Raw genomic sequence first — 23,944 nt, forward strand, 5'->3', positions numbered from 1 at the left:
GACTCCTTAGTGAAGATGCCATAATTGAACTCCGAACGACGGTGCCGTCAGCTGTAATAGCATTGCACTAACCGCTACACTACTGCGGTGCTCAACTGAGGAACTTAATGACTTTATTGAGGCCCTGTATGTGAATTTGATCATTTGTAGTCGAATCTCAACCGATTAGAATTTGGTTTCCACCTGTGGCAAGAAAATCAAACTGAACCCAGAACATTTCTGTTCACTTTTATGCTTTGCCATGGGACCTTGCATATCTGAGTAATAGAGCAGGTAGAGCTCCTGTATCTTTACTCTTTCTGAAAGTCTGCCTCTCTGACAATGCAGTATTCCTCCAGCACTATACCATAGTGTCAGTCAGGCACCTTTTGCATGTTTCTGGTGTCAAATTCACCACTGCTATCAATGTACCCTTACCCATGTACAGCAAAATCTCACAAACAGCAAATAAATAAAGAATTATTACGCCGTGAATGGTGATCATTGGTGTTTGAAACGTGTTGAAAGATGCTAAACTTGCAATCTAAACTACTGGAAAAAGAGAACTAGCCCTTCCAGTGAGAAGCAACACACACAAAATACTGGAAGAACTGAACAGGTCAAGCAGCATCTATGGAGATGAATAAAGTCGACGTTTTGGGCTGAGACCCTTCTTCAGGACTGGAAAGGAAGGGGGAAGACACCAGACTAAAAATGTGGGGGGAAGGGAAGGAGGATAACTGGAAGGTGATAGGTGAAACCAGGTGGGTGGGAAAGGTGAAGGGCTGGAGAAGAAGGAATCTGATAGGAGAGGAGAGTAGACCATGGAAAAGGGAAGGAGGAGAGGACCCGGGGGAAGTAATAGGCAGGTGAGAAGAGGCAAAAGGTCAGAGTGGGAAATAGGGGTGGGGTGGGGAGGATTTTTACCAGAAGGAGAAATCGATATTCATGCCATCAGGTTGGAGGCTACCCAAGCAGAATATAAGGTGTTGCCCCTCCACCCTGAAGGTGGCCTCATCATGGCACAAGAGGAGGCAGTGGACAGACATGTTGAAATGGGAATCAGGATTAAAATGCTTGGCCACCAGGAAATTCCACTTCCGCAGATGGAGTGGAGGTGAAAAGGTCCCCGAGTTCATGACAGGTCTCCCCAGTGTAGTGGAGGCTGCATCGGGATGACCGGACACAATCAACAATTTGCAAGTTGGGCATTAGATTGAAGCTGGCATCTTTGCCAATGCAATGCACTTTTAACAGTTCCCAGGTCTATATCAGCAACTTTTCCCCTGGGTGTGGCATGAGCCCCTGCCTTGCTGATTCCAGTTAGGTTGCCATGACAATTTAATCATGAACTTAGAGATCTCGTGTGTCTAGAATTTGCCATCCTATAGTTGAGTTGCAGTGTATACATGAGATCTTACGGTAGTTGCAATGACATCTGTAGTGAGTTTAGGATTCCACAAGCGTGCATTACAACCAGTCATGTAATTCTGTCATTGGCTGCAGCCAAAATAGAACAGCGGCTCTTGCACATCATCGATTGTGGCTGGGATTTCAATTCCCTTGTCAGTGATCATCAAAGCATAGAGTAGACGGTTTGCCCTCCACTCATTTGTTCAGCCTACAGTGAAGAAAGTAGCTTGTCTTTAAGATCAGTTGAGTATCGCAGTTTGACAACACCAATCTTGACGTCAAAGGTCAGTCTCTAACCTGCCATGGTGCAACGTGAAGGGCATAGGCAAATTATCTACTACTGCTTTCTGCTGAGGCCCAGTGGGGAAAGTGGGAAGTGAAAGGAATTGAAATGTTCAACAATGCTTTTGCTCTGAGTCACATTGGTGCTCTCCTTCAAATGTTGTCTGAATAACAATTTGCATTTGTATTCCAGTAAAACATGCAATAAAGTCTCACAGAAGTACTTTTCAAGCAAGATTAAGTTATGGGACACTTTCCTATGGGACAATTTCTCCCACCAGTTTGCTGTGTTTTCAACATCCCTTCTCATTTTTGCCTCTCTAATCCCAAACATTCAGTCCTCAGCAAAGACCCTGGCTTCATCCTTCTCCAATCCACCCAAATAAATTTCCACTCCTGACTTGGCATTCTTCCTTCCTCTCTGCCCAATTTTTGGTCAGGGGCCTGCACCTCAGATTGTGGAGCTTCAGTCTAAAGCACCCAACCCACTGGGACTCCACCCTCTGGACTCTTGTCCTCTATGGATCTATTCGCCTTGATTTTCTGCCACCTAGCCACCCACTCACTCCAATCTATGCCCTTCTGAGTTTGCAGTACTCCATTCTTAAAGAAGCAGCTCTGATGTTGTCATTGTCTCAATTACAAAGTGGTGTTTTTGAGGTCTCCAAGCTGACCTCTACACAACAGAGACCAAATGTTAGCTCTCAAACCTCCCATGTCATCCTTGTATCTCCCTCTGGATCATAACCCCACCATGGAACATTCCGTCATTCTCTTCCATGCAGTAATGGGTTTCAGTTCCTTGGGAGATCTGCCCTCCCCATCTTTCAACCTTGTACTCTTGCAGTCTGGCACAGCCTACATCCATGATCGAATGGCTGAGCAGATTTGATGGGCCAAGTGGCCTAATGCTGTTCCTATATCCTATGGTGTATAGTCTATTTCTGCCTCCTGGGCAGGATCTATAAGTAGGACTGTCCCAGGCAACTTATTTCTTCCTACATGAACTCCATTCTTTCTTCCCCGGTAGAGTCCCTTCCCCCTTGCACACATGGAACTTCAAATGCCCTCTGCCGCTTGGATTGTTCCCAATTTCATGGTACCAACTAGTACCATGCTCGAACAAGACCCTGCCTCCTTCCTCCACCAAGATGGATTGAGGGTCCTCTGCTTCTTGAAAGCATCTCAATTAACTCCCCTCCACCAATGCACGTTCACACTGAGCAACTATTCCAACTCCACTCAATTTCTCCCAATCAGCTTTGGGGACTCACTTGGGCCTAATCTGCACCTTTTTGTGGAGCAGTTTTTATTTCACTCCTACTTGGGGCCCCTTTTCTGATCCATAACTTTCCTGTAGATCTTCAGAACTTTCATTATTTTTACTGCCTCTTTCTACACTGTCCTCACTTCCACATCGTCTATCTCTGACCTATTCACTCCTTTTCAGGATCTCTCCATCTCTATTGCAGGGAAACGCCGAGTGATAAATGTCCATTACAAGCCCATGTACTCCCAGGGCTATCTGGATTATGCTTGGTCCCAGCTCATCTCCTGCATGAATCCTATTCCAATCTCCTTATGTCTGTCTCCATTTCCATTGTGCTTAGTCCAGTGAGTATTTCCATATAGTTCTGTCTGTGATGTCTTTCTTCCTGAACCTTGCTTTGTCCCCCACCACAGTTAACAGAGCCATTAATTTAATTTCACGTTTCCTGGACTCCACTCACCGAGGAGCCAGCGAGTGGTAGATCTGTGGAATTCTTTGCCGCAGGCAGTTGTGGAGGCCGTATCTTTATGCTGATTAGTCAGGGCATGAAAGGATATGGGGAGAAAGCAGGAGATTGGGGCTGAGAGGAAAATTGGATTAGTCATGATGAAGTGGTGGAGCAGACCAGATGGGGCAAATGGCCTAATTCTGCTTCTATATCTTATGGTCTTCTCCTTCTGGATGGTTTCAAGGTCCAACCCTGTGCTCCCTTGACACTCTAATTCTCTATCCCACTCTCCCCTAACCTAGTCCACTCTCCTCTCCTATCAGTTCCTCCTTCTTCAATCCTTGCCTTTTCCACTAATCACCTCCCAGCTTCTCACTTTACCCCTCCCTTCATCCATGTGCCCCCTCATCTGGTTTCACCTACCACCTGCCAGTTGTACCTCTCCCCTCCCCCAACCTTATTCTGGCTTTTTCCCCTTGCCATTCCTGATGAAGGGTCTCAACCTGAAACATCAACTGTTTACTCCCCCCTCCAGATAATGCTGCCTGATCTGAATCGTGTTTATTATCACCAGCATGTGTTGTGAAAATACCTCCTCCCTGATGGTAATAATGAGAAAAGAGCGTGTCCTGGGTGATGGGGGTCCTTAATGATGCATGCCGCCTTTCTGAGGCACCGCTCCTTGAAGATGTCTTGGACACTATGGAGGCTAGTACCCAAGATGGAGCTGACTAATTTTACAACTTTCTGTAGGTTCTTTCGGTCCCATCTTCAGGGAGCGGTGTCTCAGAAAGGCAGCGTCCATTATTAAGGACCCCTATCACCCAGGGCATGCCCTTTTTCTCACTGTTATCAGGTAGGAGGTACAGAAGCCTGAAGGCACACACTCAACAATTCAGGAATAGCTTCCCCTCTGCCATCAGATTCCTAAATGGACATTCAATCTTTGGACAATACCTCACTTTTTAATATATATCATTTCTGGTTTTGCATGATTTTTAATCTATTCGATATAGGTATACTCTATTTATTTTTCTGCTAGATTATGTATTGCATTGAACTGCTGCTGACAAGTTAACAAATTTCATGACGCACGCCGGTGATAATAAACCTGATTCTGATTCTTGTGCAGTAGCACCCTCCCCCTTCATATCAGACAAGTTATCCCCCAGTGATATTGGCTATTTTTTCCACCTACTGGACATATTGTTCAATTCTACCTTGTCAGTATTCACACCCTTCCCTTGTGTTCTAACAGTCTAACTGCCCTCATTTCATAGCCCTTATGAACAAAAGAATGTTCTTTCCCTAACTGCCCCCATTAATTTATAGACCATGACTTTCTTTATACCTTATCCCCATGGTGACGGGAACATTAGAAGTATGCCCTTTGTTTTATCCTCGCATCCCTTCTCCACTTTCCCTGCAACTTAATACTAGTGTTTTTGTTCTTTCCTTCCCTGTTCTGACAAATGTTCTTCAACCTGCAGCGTTAACTCTATTTCTGTTTCTGCAGCTGCTACCTGACTGTGTCTCCAGCATTTTCTATTTTTATTTCAGATCGCCATCATCTGCAGTTTTTTTATTTCTAATTTACATATGTAGATAATGGGACATATAACCAAGACTTAATGAGCATGGTTTTTTTTTGGCAGGAAGAGAAAGATTTGAGGTCAGGAATTGCTAAGGTTGATTATAAGCAGGTGCCAATAATATTAAATGTACGCAAAGCCACAGTTAGAGGAATCAGCTGGCCATTGACTATTTTGGAGCTCAGGACTAACTAGCGTATTTTAATCTTTAGGTACAGTTGCTCCACTGGTGTATCAAGCAGATAGTTGGAGATTATACTTTATTGGCGCCAAACAATTGATACTAGAATGTACAATCATCACAGCGATATTTGATTCTGCGCTTCGCGATTAAACCGTTAAAGATGGAGAGGAGATGTGATGGTGGGTTACCTGAAGACCTTGGACAAGGGAGGGGAAAAAGATAAAAGGGAGAAAATAGGGCCAAGAACAACAATGTGTGAATCTTGGAGATGAAGTAAAAGATGAGTGTGGGTTATAGGAACTGAGATGGGCGTTTGTTTCTGTTAATGATTCTGCTTTTGTAACTTTCAATTCCTCAAGTTATTTGTTTCTTTCCCCATAGCAGCACTGAACCCTGAATCAAGGTTTGAACTGAATCTGTCTACCCGCTTCAGCAAAGAATGTTGCTTGTCTCACTTTCCCATTTGTATCTGCTTAAAAACCTGTAACTTTAACATGTTCCATTGCATTGACCTTGCATTGAATGATTATCACTGTCTCTCTCACCATTTGAAGCTGTCTAACATGCTGAGTATCCCTAGTATTTTCCCTTCATTTCAAAGTGATGTCAGAGGGTTTGAATCAGAACCACATTTATTATCACTGACAAATACTGTGAAATGTCAGGTTTTGCAGCAACAGTACAGTGAAATGTATTAAAAAATCTATAAATTACAACATTTACAATATGATGTATATACGTGTGTATATATGCACACATATTGTGTGTGTGTGTGAGATGGAGTAGCGCCTGGTATAAAATTGGGATCTCTTTTCTCTTGACTGCCATGGGAACAGTGTAGGGAGCCAAGTAACCTGTAGAGTATTGTTTTTTTTTATTGTGAATGTCTCTTTGGGGCTGATTTCAAGTATCTCACCTGTGGGGTTAAATTCTGAGGACTGTGAGAGTTTGTATAAAATCAACGGGGAACAACAAGGTGAAATTTGCAATGTTCATTTTAGTGCACATCATACAAGGAAACCAATATCAATATTATGTGAACATTATAGTTGTGCTTTTTGCTCTTTCCGCACATGGTGTTGGTTGGGGTGATCTTTAAAAAATCAGCAATGCAAGTTGTAGTTCACTAACGTAAATTCCTGAGAGATTTCAACTCTGACCGGAGAAGTATATATGTTGGATGTCTTGATATTTATGATTGGGAGTTTGGATTCCTCACTATACCTCCGTTTTGTCTGCCCTGTTATGCATGAAAACTCTCCTTTTCTCAATGAACTTCCAAGGTGGAAATGGACTGTACCTTTGCATTTTGTTCCTCGGATCTGGGAGAATTGTTTTCAAAGCTAGCAACAACGTTCCCTGTGATCAACACAAGGGTAAAATCTTCTCAACAATTTTGCATCTTTCAACAATCATTCTTCAATTCTTTTTCCACTGACTTCTAAACTTAACGTTACCAAAAATTCTGTTGCACACACCCCTGTCGTTTATAACTCCCATATGTGTTAACCTACTTTGTCCCACAGTATATCTGAATTCCCTGCCAATGTCTAAAATGTTTAGGATCATTGAATTATAGTCTGTTGGTCATCTCCAAGTTGACTTACTGTACCTTTAGCTGTCAAAGTCCTAAACTACCCTAATCCCTCTGCCTGTCTCCTTCTCTAAGACACTGAAGTTACTTCCTTAATCAAACTTTAGGCCATTTACATTAACATGTCTTCTGGTCACTAATGCTTTTATGAAGTACCTCAGGATGAATATTATGCTTGTTATTATTGTTGTGATAAATGCTGGTTATTATAAAAACTTCGGTATTTCTGCATCATAACTGAAGGAGACTCCTTTAATGTGGAGAGCAATTTTTAAAGTGGATCTCAGCGAGTCGGTTATTGCAAGGTGCTTGGTGTTATTAGTTTTTATATTGTCACCTTCTTAAGCAGAACTTGGGAATCGAGGATGTTTTGGATTAGCCTGTGGCTTCTAAGCTGCTTGATGAAACCAATATGGAAGTCACAGACTCTGCCCCTGAGGGGACAGAAGGAGGTGGGTAGTTCAGAAGGTGATGTTCTCCTGTTGCTGTTTACACAGGCTACCTATGTGTAGCCCCAAATTAGTATAATTCCATTCTGAATGCTGTTCTACTTTTATTAGTCATACGTCAGGGATTCCCATATTAATGAAGATGATAAATACTTTCAAGACAGCTTCAAGGACATCCCCAAGGTGATTCCTTTTCCACCGAGTAATCTCTTGCAGGCTTGAATGTCCATTTCTGGATTCTAATATCAGGCATATGAAAGATGTGACCCGCTCAACAGAACTGACTGAGTGTAATTGGGTCATCAGTGGTGGGGACACTGATGTTAGTTATTCTGCCAGAGGGTTTGGGGCAAAATTGGTGGTTTCTCTGGTGTTTTGTTGTTATTGCTATTGGTGGTCCGTATCCGTGTACAGGAGGGTAGGTATCACTGCTGCCCAAAGGACCTTTGGCTCAGATCCCAACTGCACTTTTATCAGTTCAATGCACGATAAAGCAGCTTGGCCTTGCAGGTACAGCACACTGTATCTATGACATCTATGTGGTCAAAAACTGTCAGGAAATCCTGAACTTGCTGCGCTGCCCCAATAGTGGTCCTTGAATGGCAAGATTTCCAAAATGAGCCCTGTGCTGTACTCTTTGATATTTTATTATCTCAGTTAAGTTGTTTGCCTAAATCTCTGTGTTGATTGTGTGCAAGAACTTAGCTTGCAGATTTTTTTGATGGGGTCTGAAAATTGTTCCAAAAATATGTTACATGGGCTCAAGCACATCCTGTGCTCCCTTCAAACAGCAGGAAATTCGCCATATCCTTGGTAATTTAAAGGTTAACAGAAGAGATTCTGCAGATGCTGGAAATCCAGAGTAACACACACAAAATGCTGGAGGACCATGGAGGGAATAAACATTTGACATCTTGGGCTGAGTCCCTTGAAGACCTGAGTGTCTTGATAAAGAGTTTTGGCCCAAAATGTCAACTGTTTATTCCTCTCCATTGATGCTGTCTGATCTGCTGTGTTCCTCCACCATTTTGTGTCAGTGTGTAACTTAAGGAGTAATCTGGGTCAAACCAGGTCACTTCTCTCATTTATTAGTGAGAACTTGTGCTGCATAATTTAAACATTTGCGAAAAGAGTGTTATCAAATTTCTCAGCTCTGAAGATGTGGAAGATTCAAGACTACTGCTAAATATAGCTTAAACTGTTAGTCCAGACCGAACTTGGTGTACCTTCTTCAATGTTCAATCACCAGTGATGCAACACTCTCCATAGAAACTCGCTCCAGATTTTACTGCAAACTAGGGCAATGCATAATTCTCCATTCAAATGTCTTGGCGTCCAGTGCTAAACGTAATAGTTCAACCAGAAAAGTTGATTTGTTGCACGTTTTATCTGAAGCACGCTGCTTCTCTTCTCAAAGCTGCTGGATTAATAACTTGGCAGTGTTTGAGATGATACCTGGAAGTTTGCACATCATCTGCCCTTGAGAAACATTGATACTTCTGCTCTAGGCTTGTGGAGAGAGATGGACGATGAGCTACATGCAGTTTATAGCGAGTGCTCCCAAAAAAAAAACAAAATAATTTTATTTCTAGACACCGATTTGAATTCTGAACTGATCCTGGCCACGCTATCAGTGCCACTTAATGTCGCAAATGATACTGTAGCATTTCTTCGAAAATTATTGGCGCCTGCCATAGTTTTTCAGAACACTTGGCATTGTGTCCTTTTTCATTTCATCTGACTGTGCACAGCAGGAATTTCTGTTCCCTCATGAAAATTTGATAGAGACCTGTTGCCTTGTATGTACTGGAATCAGTAACTAAAAGACACAACACTACTTGTGTTCCTAAGACTGACTATTATGTCCTGGAGGCTGCAAGTCATTGATTAAATATTTAATTTGTATTGGATGGTTCATGTTGATAACAGTGTTATTTCTGGAAAGAGTTGTAGTTTTGTTATCTTGGGAAAACATGAGGGGGGAGGGAGAGAGAGAGAGAGGAGGGAGAGAGAGGAGAGACAGACAGACAGACAGACAGACAGACAGACAGACAGACAGACAGACAGACTGAGGCTGAGACTACAATGGAGACTCGTATGCAATCCAGTCTTGTGCACCTAGATCACAAAATTTCAAATGGCTTAACACACCTACCAGATGTCCCAAAGAGTTTTAGTGTGAAAATGGAATTCTAGCTCTTTCTAATGTGAGTTACCTATTACCCTTCAACCATCAGGTTTTGGAACCAGTGTGGACAACTTCACTCCAGTACTGAACACACAGACTCTACAACTCTTGTTCTCAGTATTTATTTACTTATTGATTATGATTATTATTATTATTATTTTTTGTATTTGCACGGTTGGTTTTCCTTTGCAGATTGGTTACTTGTCAGTCTTTGTGTGTAGCTTCCATTGGTTCTAATGCTATTTCTTTATTTTCCTGTAAATGCCTGCAAGAAAATAAAATCTCAAGGTAATATATGGAGACATACACAAATTTTGGTAAGTTTACTTTGAACTTTGATGCTGATTGTGAATCTGTCTTGTTCTTTTTACAGGTGTGCTTATCTTGTCAATTGATTCTCACTTTCAGGAGTTGGAGAGTTCTGTGAATGTGTGTCTGGCAGAGACAAAATGCAGCGTGTGAAGCACTTACCCACTGGAATAAAATGGACTTCAATGAAGCTCTGGACAGGAAGCACTCCTATGAATCCTTTGACTAGTAAGTCCTGAGCTTCCAGCGTCGTGCACCATCAGACCAAGCAACTACACTTGTCGCTTTATAGCGAATTGGAGTGCTTCAGTGGTAGCAGTTGATGGTCTATTCTGCTGATGTGCTGCATTTGTTGTGCGATAGTAAACCAGTAAATATTTTAATAAATTGATTAATTTTACTCCTTCCATTTCTACCTCCTCACTGGTGCTGCTGAAAGCCTCATTCACATCTGTATCCATTTGAGCTTGTATCCAGTTGCCATTTCATGAGAACCTTGATGCCTTGATTCCAGATAGTACAGGTATCCACAGAACCTGCCATATAACAGCATTTAACTCCAGCACCTGAATGGCATTTCATATTGGCGATCATCCTTGTTGATCTTCACCGATTTAAAAAAAACTTCTTCACTCAGTCCTTCATGGAGTTGCTTCTCCACAATTTCCACTCATCCCCTGCCCCATGACCACAGGGTAATGGAAGGAGACCATTTGGCCCATTGCAGCCTGTGCCAGCTCAATGCAAGAGCAGTGATGTAGTTACCAGGACCATCGAACTCAAAATCAGTTACTTTCCCCAAGCAGTAAGGCTGACCAACACTTCCACCCACTGACCCACCCCTCCACACCCCCAACCACCACTACTTTATCATTTCCTGTCAGAGTGACCTTGCGTACAGACACTCCTGTACCTAGTGTCACTTTATGGACATAATCAATGTAAACACATAATATAGTATATGTTCTTTATCTTAGTGTTTTTCTTGTGCTACATCAGATCTGGAGTAATAATTAATTTTTTCTCCTTTAGACTTGTGTACTTGAAATGACATTAAACAATCTTGAATCCTGAAACGTGAATCTCAAATACTCCCCTGCCCTCTCCTGAAAGCCATGGAATTTTCCCCCTCATTTAATTACCCATTTCCTTTGAATGTTGCAATTCAGTCCACCTCCACTACACGGTCTGATTTGAACAACACTAAATGCCGGAGGAACTTGACAAGTCAAGCAACATCTGTTGAGGGAAATAAACAGTCAAGGAAGGGCCTTGGCCCAAAACATCAACTGTTTATTCCCCTCCATAAATACCTCCAGCATTTTGTGTGTGTTGCTCTGGATTTCCAGTATCTGCAGAATCTCGTTTCTGATTGCCATCTAATTTATTCAGCCCTTTCATTTGGTGCCTCACAAATGCTACATGTCAAGTTACCACGCCAACAGTCTATCACTAAACCCCACCAGATCGATCTCTCCATTTTGAAGTTTTCACTGAACATACCTCAGAGAACTAGTGTTCCATCCCATCCTCCAGCTGGCTGCTATCCATCCATCCCTGGTCGTGGGAATATCTTTAAAGTTGTTGTATGTGTCCAAGTCTTTGGGTAGCACTGCCAGGTTGTCTGCCAGAGACTGGTCTGACCCTACATGCTGCTCTAGCCCTCCTCCAGTTCTCTATCTCCATCGCCATTCAATGTCCCAGCCCTTTACTTCAACCCTTCCTCCTGTCCCGGTTCCACCTTGTGCTTCTTTGCTACTCTGAATTCCTATCTTATTTCCAGTCCTGATGAAGGATCTTGGCCCAAAATGTCAACTGTTTACTCTTTTCCATGGATGCTGCCTGGCCGGAATTCCTCCAGCATTTTGTGTGGGTTGCTTTGGATTTCCAACATCTGTAGATTTTCTTCTGTTTGAGAGTTTATTTTATCTTATTTTAGTTCACCTTGTTTGTTTGAAAATGTCACCCATTTCTAAACAGGCAGCAATGCCTGTGACTTTAGTGTAAGATTTCATAAAGCCCTTCCAAAGAAGTTTATTACAAAGTACAGAAGCCAAGACAGCTCACCAGTACCCCTACTTTCTCAGGAGGTTAACAAAATGTAGCATATGGCCTTTGACCTTCAATAATTTTTATCGATGCACCAGATGCATCACAGCTTTGTGTGGCAACTGCTCTGCCCGAAACTGCAAGAAACAGAGTTGTTGACATGGCAACCAGCCTCTCCTCCATGGACTCTATCTGCACTTCTTGTTGCCTGAGTGAAGCAGCCAACATAACTAAGACACCTCCTCTCCTGATTCTCGACGTTCTTTCTTTTACCCTCTTCCCATCAAGCAGAAGATAGAAAACGCTGCAGAAACAGAGTTTTTCACTGTACTTTGGTATATGTGATGATAATAAATTGATTTACATATATATATATTAACATGTGGAGAATGTATCCACTCTTTGTGAATTGAGTCTGAAAGAAAGATCCATAAATATAGGCAATTGCTATTAAGTAAGGCATAACTATTCCAATCAGGATCTCATTTTAACCAATGTATTAAACATGAAGTGTCACTAATAGATAACTGAGGCCAATAACATCAGCCATATGTAAAGGGAAGCTGTGGTTTTTATGAATTGAGATGAGTGGTCACATGAGGTGTAAAACAAAGTGTGAGTGATGCATTGGGAATGGTGTACTGAATCCAATGAATGTTGATTGAGACAGCTTGCCAACCGGGTACTGCAGGGAATCCAGCAGATATTTCAATAAGTCTGGAAGTATTTTCATAAGAACTAGCTGTAAGGCTTGAGATCAGGAGGAGTATTTGATGGATTCCTGGTCACACAGGAGTTATTTTGGAACTACTTATGTATTCTGAGCATTCTTCAAATTCAATGAGTGCATTTGCTTAACTCCTTGGTTTCTGCTATTAATTCATTTGGCTTCTCACCAGGTGCATGCAGGACAACATCTGGAAGGTTTCAGCATGGGCCACTGCCAAACGTGAAGCAGATTATCTTCGCAATTGCTAGGAACTTGTGAGTTCAGATTTTGGGTCTGCCATCTTGCATGCAAGAGTTCAGAAGTGGCTGCTTGGCATCACTTTGGAAAAGGCAAAGAGTGGGAATAAAGGGGCCTTTTCTGTTTGGCTGCCGGTGACTAGTGGTATTCCATGGGGGTCTGTGTTGGGACCGATTCTTTTTACATTCTATGTCAATGATTTGGATGATGGAATTGTTGGCTTTGTTGCAAAGTATGCATATGATATAAAGATAGGTGGAGGGACAGGTAGTTTTGAGGAAATTGAGAGCTTACAGAAGGACTTAGACGGGTTTAGAGAATGGGCAAAGAAGTGACAGTGTCGGGAAGTGTATGGTCATGCACTTTGGTATAAGAAATGAAAGCATAGACTATTTTCTAAGTGGAGAGAAAGATCAAAAGTCTGATGTTCAAAGGGACTTTGAAGTCCCCATGCAGGATTCCCCTAAAGGTTAACTTGCAGGTTGAGTCAGTGGTGAGAAAGGCAAATGCAATGTAAGCATTCATTTCAAGAGAACGAGAATATAGAAGCAAATATGTTGAGGCTTTATAAAGCACTGGTGAGGCCTCACTTGGAGTATTGAGAGCAGTTTTGGGCCCCTTAGAAAGGACATTCTGAAACTGGAGAGGGTTCAAAAGGAGGTTCACAAAAACAATTCTGGGATTGAAAGGCTTGTCATATGAGGATATATGGCATATGAGTGTTTGATGACTCTGAGCCTGTATTCACTGGAACTCAGAAGAATGATGGGTGACCTCATTGAAACCCACTGACTGTTGAAAGGCCTCAGTAGAGTGGACGTGGAAAGGATACAGAGGATACAGCTTCAGAATAGAGGGGCGTCCTTATAGAATGAAGATGAGGAATTTCTTCAGACAAAGAGCGGTGAATCTGTTGAATTTATTACCACAGACGGCTGTGGAGGCCAATTCATTGGGTATATTTTAGGCAGAGGTTGGTAGATTCTTGACTAGTCAGGGCATGAAGGGACACGATGAGAAGGCAGGAGATTGGGGCTGAGAGGGAAAATAGATCAGCCATGATGAAATGGCGGAGCTGACTTGATGGGCCAAATGGCCTAATTCTGCTCTTGTATCTTATGGTTTTATTTGGCAGAATATCAGATCTCAGTTGAGTCTGTGTGCCTCTCCCAGCCCAGAGAGACAACTACATTGTATAGAAGTGAGCTATTCAGCCCATCTAGTCATTCTTGGGTTGTCCACCCAAATCCCCTTCCACTTTCCTCTGTTGCCTTAATAAATATGATGCGGAACACCATCACCATCCATATATTTAAAAAAAAAAGACCATAAGATATAGAAGCAAAATTAGGCCATTCGGCCCATTGGGTCTACTCCCCCATTTGATCATGGCTGGGATAACTAGGACCAGAGGGCACAGCCTCACAATAAAGGACATCACATTAGAACAGAGATGCTGAATTTCTTCAGCCAGAGGGTGGCGAATCTGTAGAATTAATTTCCACATTTGGCTTTGAAGGCCAAGTCATTGGATATATTTAAGGCAAAGATTGAGATTGATAGTCGCTTACTCAGAAAGGGCATCTACGTTATGGAGAGAATGGTGTTGAGAGGGGAAAATAAATCGGCCATGATCAAATGGTGGAGCAGACTCAATGGGGTGAATGACTAAATTCTGCTGCTATATCTTGTGGCTTTATCAGCCTTATCTGCACCTCAGAACCAAAGGGAAAACAAGTCCTTCTCAATCCCAAGCAGCAGCTAAGTTACAAAAATGTTCCATTACAATTTCACTGCAGCCGTGAAGGACGATAGGCACTTGGGCATGTCACAGTACTGTCCGACCTACTGTAGGGCATTGTATTTATTGTATGTGCTCCAAAACATCTCCAGGCCACTTCATTTAGATTGTTGTGATGGAGGAGCTACTTATCCATACCATCAGCAGTCAAAGAAAAACCATCTCCTTTCCTTTTTCATCCAGAAATCCCTCCAGCATTGGAAGGCCTGGATCTGCGCAGCATTACCAATGTGCACACCCCCAGTGCAGGGCCCTGAACACCAGCTCTGCTCAAGGTAAGACTGCTTGCAAGACATGGGGTTTCTGTTACTCCTCGAATGTTGCAAACCCTCCCTTGAATGTGACATGTACATTTTCAGACCAAAATTGGCGGAGCCAAGAATTAGATATTTAAGAGTCGACTAAAGCGGTGGTTCAAAAGGAAGTCTGTGTGGAACGTCTTAAGGAGAAGGAAAAGAGCTGGAGAGGGTTGTGTCCTCTGTTTCCAAGACCACAACCTCAGCTTCAGAGTTCAAGACCTTGGCAGCTGCAAGACTGTAGTGTAAAGGGGGAGGGGTTGCACAAGAGGAAAGGGTTTGAGGATTGGAAAGGACTACAGACTCAATGATGAGCATGACCACTGTTAACTGTAAATTAAAGGATTGTGTGCAGTTTTCAAATTCATTACAAGTAGACAGTGTAAGTTTAACTGAGGTGTACCAACGAGAGGCTAAGAAACGATGAACAGGTAGGTCTTATGGCTTTGAGAGGAGGCCATTAACTATGGAACATAAGTAATAGAAGGATTAAGAGAGGAACTGAAAGATTTTTAGACCCAAAAAGTGGTTGGGGGCCAGAAGCTCAAGTGCCAGAGGCGGAAACCCTCATCACTTTTCAAAGTGTGTGAATGTGTACTTGGTGGCCTGCAAGCCGGAACACTGAATTGGGAAGCGAGATTAAACTCGATCACTTGATCCTGCTGTTATGAGACCTTTGAATGATCCCCTTGTATGACAAGATGGACTCTTGACCTCACAATCTACCTCATCAGAGCCTTGTACCTTATTGTCTGCCTGCACTACACCTTCTTTGTAACTATAACATTTTATTCTGCATTGTGTTTTTGCTTTTCCCTTGTGCCACCTCGCTGTACTGATGCAATGAAAAGATCTGTGTGGATGGGTGGCATGCACAGCCATGGGGTGGCCCAGTAGCGTAGTGCTCAGCCTACCAGTATTCCAACACCGACATCCTGGTTTCAGTTCTGCTATTGACTGTAAGGAGTTTGTACGTTCCCCCTCGCCCGCCCCGCCCCCCCCATGACCATGGGCTTCCTCCAGGTGCTCCGGTTTCTTCCCACGCTCCAAAAGTCGTATGGGTTAGTAGGACACAGTGAACTAAATGGCCTCCTTTTATGGTCTGTTCTTTATGCTCTAAATGTGTTTGATGCAGGGCTCTGGAATTGAGATTTTAATGCAGAATCCTTAACAAGCCAAATTCTGCCTGTTTCAGCAGATCCCATTGAAGAGCACAGAAAGCGACTGAGAGCTTGGTTTGGTTTTCTGCCCAGTGAGGAAAAGCAGTTTGGCTTATTTTCAGTGGAAAACTGGCACATCGATCCAGTGATTGTTGAAAGCTCTCCTGAAGAGAACAGGGAACTCACAGCAAGACTCGGAATCTACAGTCACATTGAACCCAAAGAATCCAAGATCATAAAGCTCAATGAAGTGTTCTCAACTGGGTCCATTGAGTCTCCGGTGAAGAATGTGGTTTTGTTTGGGATAGTGGGAATGGGGAAGGCAACAGTGGTTAAGAGGCTTGTCTTGGACTGGTGTGATGGTGAGTTAAATCAGTTTGATCTGATCCTCCCATTCTCCTGTGAAGATTTGTCCTCACAGAATCAGTCCATTTCTCTGAACAAGTTGATCTGTCAGAAGTATACTCAACTGAAATCGATTGCCCCTCAAATTGGGTCAGGAAAAGCAGGGAACGTCCTCTTTATTTTCAATGGTCTGGAGCAGCTTAAACTTGACTTTCGCCTCTTAAAGAACAGACTTTGTAATGATCCAAATGAGCCCCTACCACCTGGCAACTTGCTAGTCAACCTGCTTCGCAAATACATGCTCCCAGATGCCAGCATCCTGGTCACAATGCGTCCTTCAGTCTTGCATTCAATCCCAACCAAGTATGTAGACAAGTACACCCGTATCTGTGGTTTCAGTGATGTTGCACAGCAGTATCTGTACTTCAGAAACAGGCTGGAAGTGTCTCAGGACAATAAAACCAATGAAGATTTGCTGACGATGCTCTATAAGAATTTGGAAAGACAAAGCCAGATCACAGCAGGCTGCTTTTTACCATCCTACTGCTGGCTTATCTGTGTTACGCTGCATTTCCTCCACTTTACCACTGCGAACATGCCTGTTCAGACACTGACTGGCATCTATACCAACTTCCTGAGATTCAATTTTGGTGGTGAAATTCTAGACTTCAGCAATCAGCAAAGCATGTCGATTGTGCGATACATTGCCAAAACGGTCGGCAAGCTTGCCTATGAGGGGATAGAAAAGAAGACTTCATTTTTCAGCAAAGAGGACCTGCAGAGATGCTTTGGATTGGATGCCATGTCAGAGGAAGAGTTGAATCAGGTCACGACATTTCAGATTGATATGCTGGGCTTTTTCATGTCTCCTGTTGCTCAGTCTAGCTGTGAACCCCTTCTCAGGTTCACCATACCTGCAATGCAAGAGTACTTGGCTGCCCTGTATGTTGTCTTGGGTGAGAAGAAAACCATCTTCGAACAAGTTGGAAACATGGTGTCTGAAACCATTGGAAAAGCCAGTGAAGATGTGACTGCAATTTTGACTATTGTCTCAAAACTGCTGCCATTCAGAATTCTGGCTTTTGTAAGGCTAATAAATATTTTCCCACGGATCTTCGGAAAAATCAACTGGAAGAGCAAGAAGGCAATCGCTAACACCATAATCTTTGAAATGTTCAGGCAAGATGATGAGTTCAACAACGATGTATTGGAACAAATAAATAGCAGCATTCTTGGAGAGAGGGAAAGTGGTGGAAAAATGGATGCTCAGTCCTTTGAGCTCTTTCCAACTTTCATGGCTGGTTTACTGGCTCAGGAGAATTGCGCTCTCCTAAATCAGCTTGGGTGTACAATAAAGAATGTAACCGTGCGTGAAATAGCAAATAACTTGAAGAAGCATCTCAGCAGCACTGTCAGTCAGCAATTGGCTCCTTCAGAGCTCATGGACCTGCTTATCTTCCTGTATGAGCTGCAGAATGATGCTTTTTCTGGGGAGATCAGCAGAACCTTAAATAGTTTGAATTTATCTCAAGTTAAGATGACTTTATTGAAGTGCATTGTGATTGTGTCAGTTATGAGTACGTCGAACCATCTAATCGAGATGATGGGCTTCAGCCTCTGCAACTTGTCAGGAGACCACATAAAAATCCTCCACCCAATTCTTCGGAGATGCAAGAATTTGAAGTAAGTTTTCCAATTTTTTTTCATCTTTGGAAAAGTGAAAAATAAAACTGAGTCGAAATCAGAATTGGTGGAAGATCGTTCACCTGGTATGTTACATTCTCTGGCTCTCTCCACAGATGCGGCCTGACCTGCAGAGTTTTATCTTCCAGCATTTTCTATTTTGTTTTTTGTTTTATTCCCCTCTTTCTCCTTTTCAGTCCACTCTAACCCTTCCTACTTTTCCTGAGAATATCTATTGAAATAGTGTGTTGAGGAACTATATCCAGTGCCGTTCTTTGGTAACTTAAGGAAAAGTATGCACACTCTCTGCTGAGGCGTTTCCCGGTTCATTTCGTTCTCGATCTTTGCTAGAGTAGGTCAAGGCGTTAGCTTCGTACAGAAAAAAAAAAACATGCAATCATGCTACAGTTTTGTAGAGTCAGGGATTGGGACCACAAGTGCCAAATTTTTGAGAATTCAAGTTTAATTGTCATTCAACTGTATGTGAGTACTCATGAATACAGCCAAATGAGACTATTCCAAGGTGCAAAGCACATTACTGACAGTCACAGACAAGAACACATTCATGGAATAAAAGTCCCAACGCTGCCCCCCCCCAACACACACACACACATCCTCCAGCAGCCTGGTGCCCCATCCTCACACATACAAGTCCACAAACCCATAGAGAATATCAGTAAAGTACAATGACGCCGAATATGCATGTATATAGTCCAGGCCCCCAGCCCACCGAGATCATCTGTCGCCAGGGCCGGGGCCCCTGGGCTGGAGGCCCTGTTGGGCCCCTGCCGACACCGTAAAATGCTGCTGCGCCAAGCAAAAAAAGGCAAGGACAAGAGCAAAGGTCAAACTGGTCTAAATATCAAAGCTGTGGACCAAGACATTGGTTTAGTACAATACGTAGGCTATAAACTTACAGGCCTTAAAAGGGGCGACAGGAAGTAATGTGGATTCTTAGTCTGAAGGACAGCATCTAAAGCACTCAAATATTGACCCAGGCTTAGTTGGCTTAGTAAAGTTATGAGGGAGACGAAGTATGATGTACCCAATCTTAAATCTTAATTTAGCTATTGCTGCACATACCATAGGCCTTATTTCTTAAACAATGTCAAAACATTTTTATCTAGGTATTTTTCTCAACCGTGTGTTCTGAGAAAGTAAAATGGAAATGAGAGACAAAAAGGCCAAGAGAGATGGCACTATAGCAAACTAGAAAACTTCACAATGCTCCAACAATCTTTTTTGAAAAATGAGATCTAGCACATACTAACCTATTGCTGTGCTGTGTGGCTTGCAGAGTAAAGACCACTTATTACTTACTAGGTTTGTAAACAGTCAACTATTAGCCTATTGCCACAAAAACAGGAACAGCACTGTTACACAAGCCTAGATATTTACAAGAAAGTTGCTGGTGAACGCAGCAGGCCAGGCAGCATCTCTAGGAAGAGGTACAGTCGACGTTTCGGGCCAAGACCCTTCGTCAGGACTAACTGAAAGAAGAGATAGTAAGAGATTTGAAAGTGGGAGGGGGAGGGGGAGATCCAAAATGATAGGAGAAGACAGGCCTCCTCTTACTACCTCTTCCTTCTGTTAGTTCTGACGAAGGATCTCGGCCCGAAATGTCGACTGTACCTCTTCCTAGAGATGCTGCCTGGCCTGCTGCGTTCACCAGCAACTGTGATGTGTGTTGCTTGAAATTCCAGCATCTGCAGATTTCCTCGTGTTTGTCTAGATATTTACAAAGTCAGATGCTTGTTTTTCAAAATTAAAGCCTAGTTCTTCTGGATTTCTTCGCAGCAAAGTCCTTGATCAGATCACTAAAATCCAGTTTCTGAACAAGATCACTTTCAAGTGACATCAGAGTACAATGATTCAGCCTGTCCTGTCCCATTGTGGATCTGAACCTACTCTTCACTAGCTTGAGCTTGGAGAAAGATCGCTCACCACTTGCATTTGTGACAGGGAGAGTCGGGTAAAGCCTCAAAGCAATGCTTACATTTGGGAAGATGACCTGCAAGTTTTTTTTCTCTGAGGAAGCATAAAAGCTCTGTAGCAATGAAATATCTTTGCCACTTACAAATTCCCTGAAATGGACAATCTCCTCCACAAAGTCTAACTCCAGGTCAGCTGAATATCTGCTTTGAAGATCAGATGCTCTCCTGCGCAAATCTTATACAGAGAGAGACGGGATATTGTTTAGGATGCCAAATGTGTTGTTAAGGTCATTACATGATGCAAATCTGCGATCAATTTCTGCAAGTAATCTATCCATCACGACCAAAAAAACAGTAGCTGAGAATTTTTCTCTGGCTGGCAAGCCAACATCAGGTGTTGTGGATTCACCCAGAGAGGCTTTACGTTTTCTTTGTCATTGGGTGTCTTCTTTGTACACTTGTGAGAATGTTGGAGACGTAGTTTTAGCTTGGGTCTCAAAAGTATCAAATTGATCACGCAAGCTTGCTATGTATTCCTGTAGTGATCTCACCAAATCCACAGCATCACACAGGTCTAGATTCACAGCTTGCAATGCAACACTTGCACTTTCAAAGTGCTGAAGAATGCAATGCCACAATTTGCTCAGAAAAGCTATCTCAAGCTTGTCCATTTTTTTGTATAGTGACCTTGCTTCATTTCTAGTTGCCACATTCTGATTAATGTCATCTGCAATGCTCTTTAACAAATCTTCAATATTGGCATAATTTCCACACGATGCCTGTGTGGCTTCTGCGTGTGCAGTCCATCTCGTATTAGAGAGAGACTTCAGAGTTTCAATGAGCTTGTTCGCGTTAGGCTAAAGTCCTGCGGTCACCACTTTCCACCTAGAAGTTGACTTGGAGCAGAAGTTGAACACATTCTGCACGAAGCTGAAAATATCAGCTGTTTCATCACAAAAGTTGACGCTGTTGATTCCAACGAGATTCAATGTGTGTGCTGCACATGGATCCCACTGTTCCAAGAAACAAAACACTCAGCCGGTGGAAGGGGAATATAAGAGCCATTGCCTTGAAATGCACTCACCATTTACGAGCTTGTGTTTGAAGTGAAACTTGGAGAAAAAACGTTTCTGCTGTTTGTATACTCATTCCGAAGCTTTGATATCCACATCCTTATTCTGGGAGGACTCCGACCCTTTCTTAGCCCAGTATGCTCGGACTAAATCATCTAACGTTTCCTTTCCCCAGCGAGCAGGATCAGTGCTGTCACGATCCTCAGCAGCGGTAACATTAACATTAATGGCGACCCGACTTGGTTGTTCAGAGGCCTCTGTGGTCGGGAATCCCAAAGTCATGCTCTCTGCCTCTTCAACGTTAGCTGCTGACTGTGGCAAGGACGGTGGTCCTGTGCTAACGCTGGTGCTGGCACTAGCTGTTGAACAAGTCTCCATTTGTCCACCGGTCTCAGACTGTGACAAGAGCGATGGTACTGCTGCATCATCGAGAACAGGTTTAAACAATTCTGTCAATTTCACTGTGTTTTTTAATGCTTCTTTCTCACAGTGGTCTTTTTATCTCTTTTTTCTTTTCTGTGCTCCACTCTCGTATTTCTTTTTGTTCGCCATGATGTAAGCTGCCTATTTTGGGCCCCCCTGCGGCTCTGGCCCCTGGGCTGCAGCCCAGCCTAGCCCTGCCTAAAGCCCGGCCCTGTGTGTCGCAAACAGGAGAAAATCTGCACATACAGGAAATTCAAGTAACACACACAAAATGCTGGAGGAGCTCAGCAGGGCAGGCAGTATCTATGGAAACGATTAAGCAGTCGATGTCTCAGGCTAAAACATCTCAGCAGGGCGTATCATCTGTCGACCGGCCCCAACACTTGCTTGGCAACCGCAGCTTGGAGGCCCAGTTCTCGCATATACAAGCACATACAGAATGTTAGTGAAAGTACAATGACACAGAATATGCATGTATAGAGTATTAAATCTTGTTCAGGTAGATTTCCCTGGCTTGCTGTAAATAATGATATGCTCAATTTAGAGAGAGTGTGCTTTTCTATCACCCCTTTAACATGCTCCAGTGTTTTATGGTAATATAGTACATTTGAAATGTGGCCAGTGTAGGAAACACTGTCGCCAATTGCATGAAGTTGTAGCAACAGCACTTTATTGATCCCTAACAGCAACATTCTGGGATCAATGAGAGCAGAAAAGGGGCCTAGGTTTAACATCTGCAAGATGGAAGCTCTGCTTTACTGCATACTCCTTGGGAGGTCAGGTCTAGATTATGTCTAGTCCCTGGAGTGGGGCTTGAGTTCTGTTACTGACCACGGATTCTTCAGAGTCTACAATGGCACTGGTACGTTCATCTGGAATCCATGTGATGGAAGGGAATAAAAGTGAACGCTGCCGTGGCAGGTAAAGGTTGCAAAGATGTGCTTGGTCAGTTTCAACCTCGCAAAAACTACATGCAAAAACAGTTGCAAAGAGCAGGTGAGGGGTCATAAACCTGCAATATCTTCTCCAAAGATTCTGCCTGAGCTGCTGAGTACTTCTAAAATTATCATTTTTAATACAGAGCTGTATATTAAAGAGTTAGGCTGAGAAGTTCCCCTGTGACCTTCCTGACTCACTTAGCTTCCAAAAAGAATTTGCCTGCACTCCCATTACCAATTGGTTAAAGAATCAATGCCTTTGGCAAATATTCAATGGACTGTGAACACACCCTCTCTTTTTGCTCCAATCTGGTTACAATCTTTTGGTTTTGTTTATTGAAAGTGTAATTTAATTACTGTATTAAAGTTTTAATTTGTTTTTCTTTGCAGTTTGCAGTTTAACGATTTGGAGATTGGTGCCTGGAAGGAGATTAGCAATCTATTACAGGATCCAAACTGTGCAATAGAAAATCTGTGGTAAGGCTAGATCTTTGTTAAGCCAAATCTTACTCATTTGCCTTTTGTGATGCAAGTTGTTTGTCTATGATATGCCAAGCTACCTCTTGCTCTACCATAAGACACAGGAGAAGGGTTAGGCCATTCAGCCCATCGTGTCTGCCCTGGGCTGCAGTGACTTGTTCAGCAGCAACTCCCAAACTCACCATTTTAGAAATGAGGGCAGCAGGTGGATGAAAGTATCTCTGCTTCCAACATCCCCTTCCAAGTCATACACCCTGATTTGGGCACCCACTATTGTACTTGCCACTATTGGGACAATATTCTAAAAGTACCTTTGAGGGTGGTTACATGTTAGCTGTAATTCTGATTTTACAAATGATGGTCTCCTTCTGGGAAGGAATACATTAAATCGACTAAAACTGTAATTTTAATTTTCAAGGACTTCTTTGCCTTAAAAGAATCCTTATTATTTACATAAAAAACAAGAAAAATTACAGAGTATGCATCCTCCTGCCCCGCTGAGTTAACTAGTGTTATTAATACTGGTTTATAGATCATGTGATCAATATGTGCCCAAGTAAATGAGTGTTGGATTGGAATTTGTGTTTTTTTTTTGTGTTGGTCCTGAAAAATCTTCTAAAGGGGACTCAATTTCTTGTGTTTGGAGTGAGAATTTGCAGAGGTTTTTTTTCTTTTTTTGTCCCTTTTTCATGCAGGGAAACACTAAATGAAGGAGTAGGCAACGCATGGTGAAGGGTAGGGAGGGGAAATAGGGGAAGCAGAGGGAGGAGGACAGGTTAAGAACATGGGATTGAGAGGAGGGTTAGGGACAGGGTCCTTTCCTCTTCCCTCAGTCATTTCTTTGAATGCCAAGTGGCATGGGAACCAGTCTTGCATCCTATTCTTGTACAATTCAGGATGCCCTCCCACCCTCAATCGAGTAGTGAAGCTCCCTGTCCATCACTGATGGATGGGAAATCGTGGGGCACTTCTGTAGAATCTGGATGCTCCAATACAGTGATTCCTCGTGCAGAGAGTGATCACTCTTATAGGGGAGGATACCATTGGATTAAGATGACTTCCATAGTTCAGAATCTGAATTGTTTAT

At 42.8% G+C, this 23,944-nt stretch overlaps 1 protein-coding gene across 8 annotated transcripts in view; it reads left to right on the forward strand.

Moving 5' to 3' along the window:
• nlrx1 (NLR family member X1) overlaps positions 1-23,944 on the forward strand; it is a 36,193-nt gene that overhangs the window by 6,922 nt on the left and 5,327 nt on the right. For 2 of the 8 annotated variants that reach the window (XM_063038355.1, XM_063038354.1), the window contains 6 exons: positions 9,672-9,716; positions 9,808-9,936; positions 12,657-12,741; positions 14,709-14,800; positions 16,017-18,009; positions 22,768-22,854. In XM_063038355.1, coding sequence (XP_062894425.1) covers positions 9,695-9,716; positions 9,808-9,936; positions 12,657-12,741; positions 14,709-14,800; positions 16,017-18,009; positions 22,768-22,854 — 2,408 coding nt within the window. In that variant the 5' untranslated portion in view covers positions 9,672-9,694. Of the gene's footprint in view, positions 1-1,443; positions 1,677-7,190; positions 7,215-9,671; positions 9,717-9,772; positions 9,937-12,656; positions 12,742-14,708; positions 14,801-16,016; positions 18,010-22,767; positions 22,855-23,944 lie in introns of those variants that run through there. The other 6 variants (XM_063038360.1, XM_063038358.1, XM_063038356.1 and 3 more) reach the window with 5 other exon arrangements.

This window comes from Mobula hypostoma, chromosome X2 (assembly GCF_963921235.1).
Source record: "Mobula hypostoma chromosome X2, sMobHyp1.1, whole genome shotgun sequence".
In the NCBI taxonomy this organism is placed as follows: Eukaryota; Metazoa; Chordata; class Chondrichthyes; order Myliobatiformes; family Myliobatidae; genus Mobula; species Mobula hypostoma.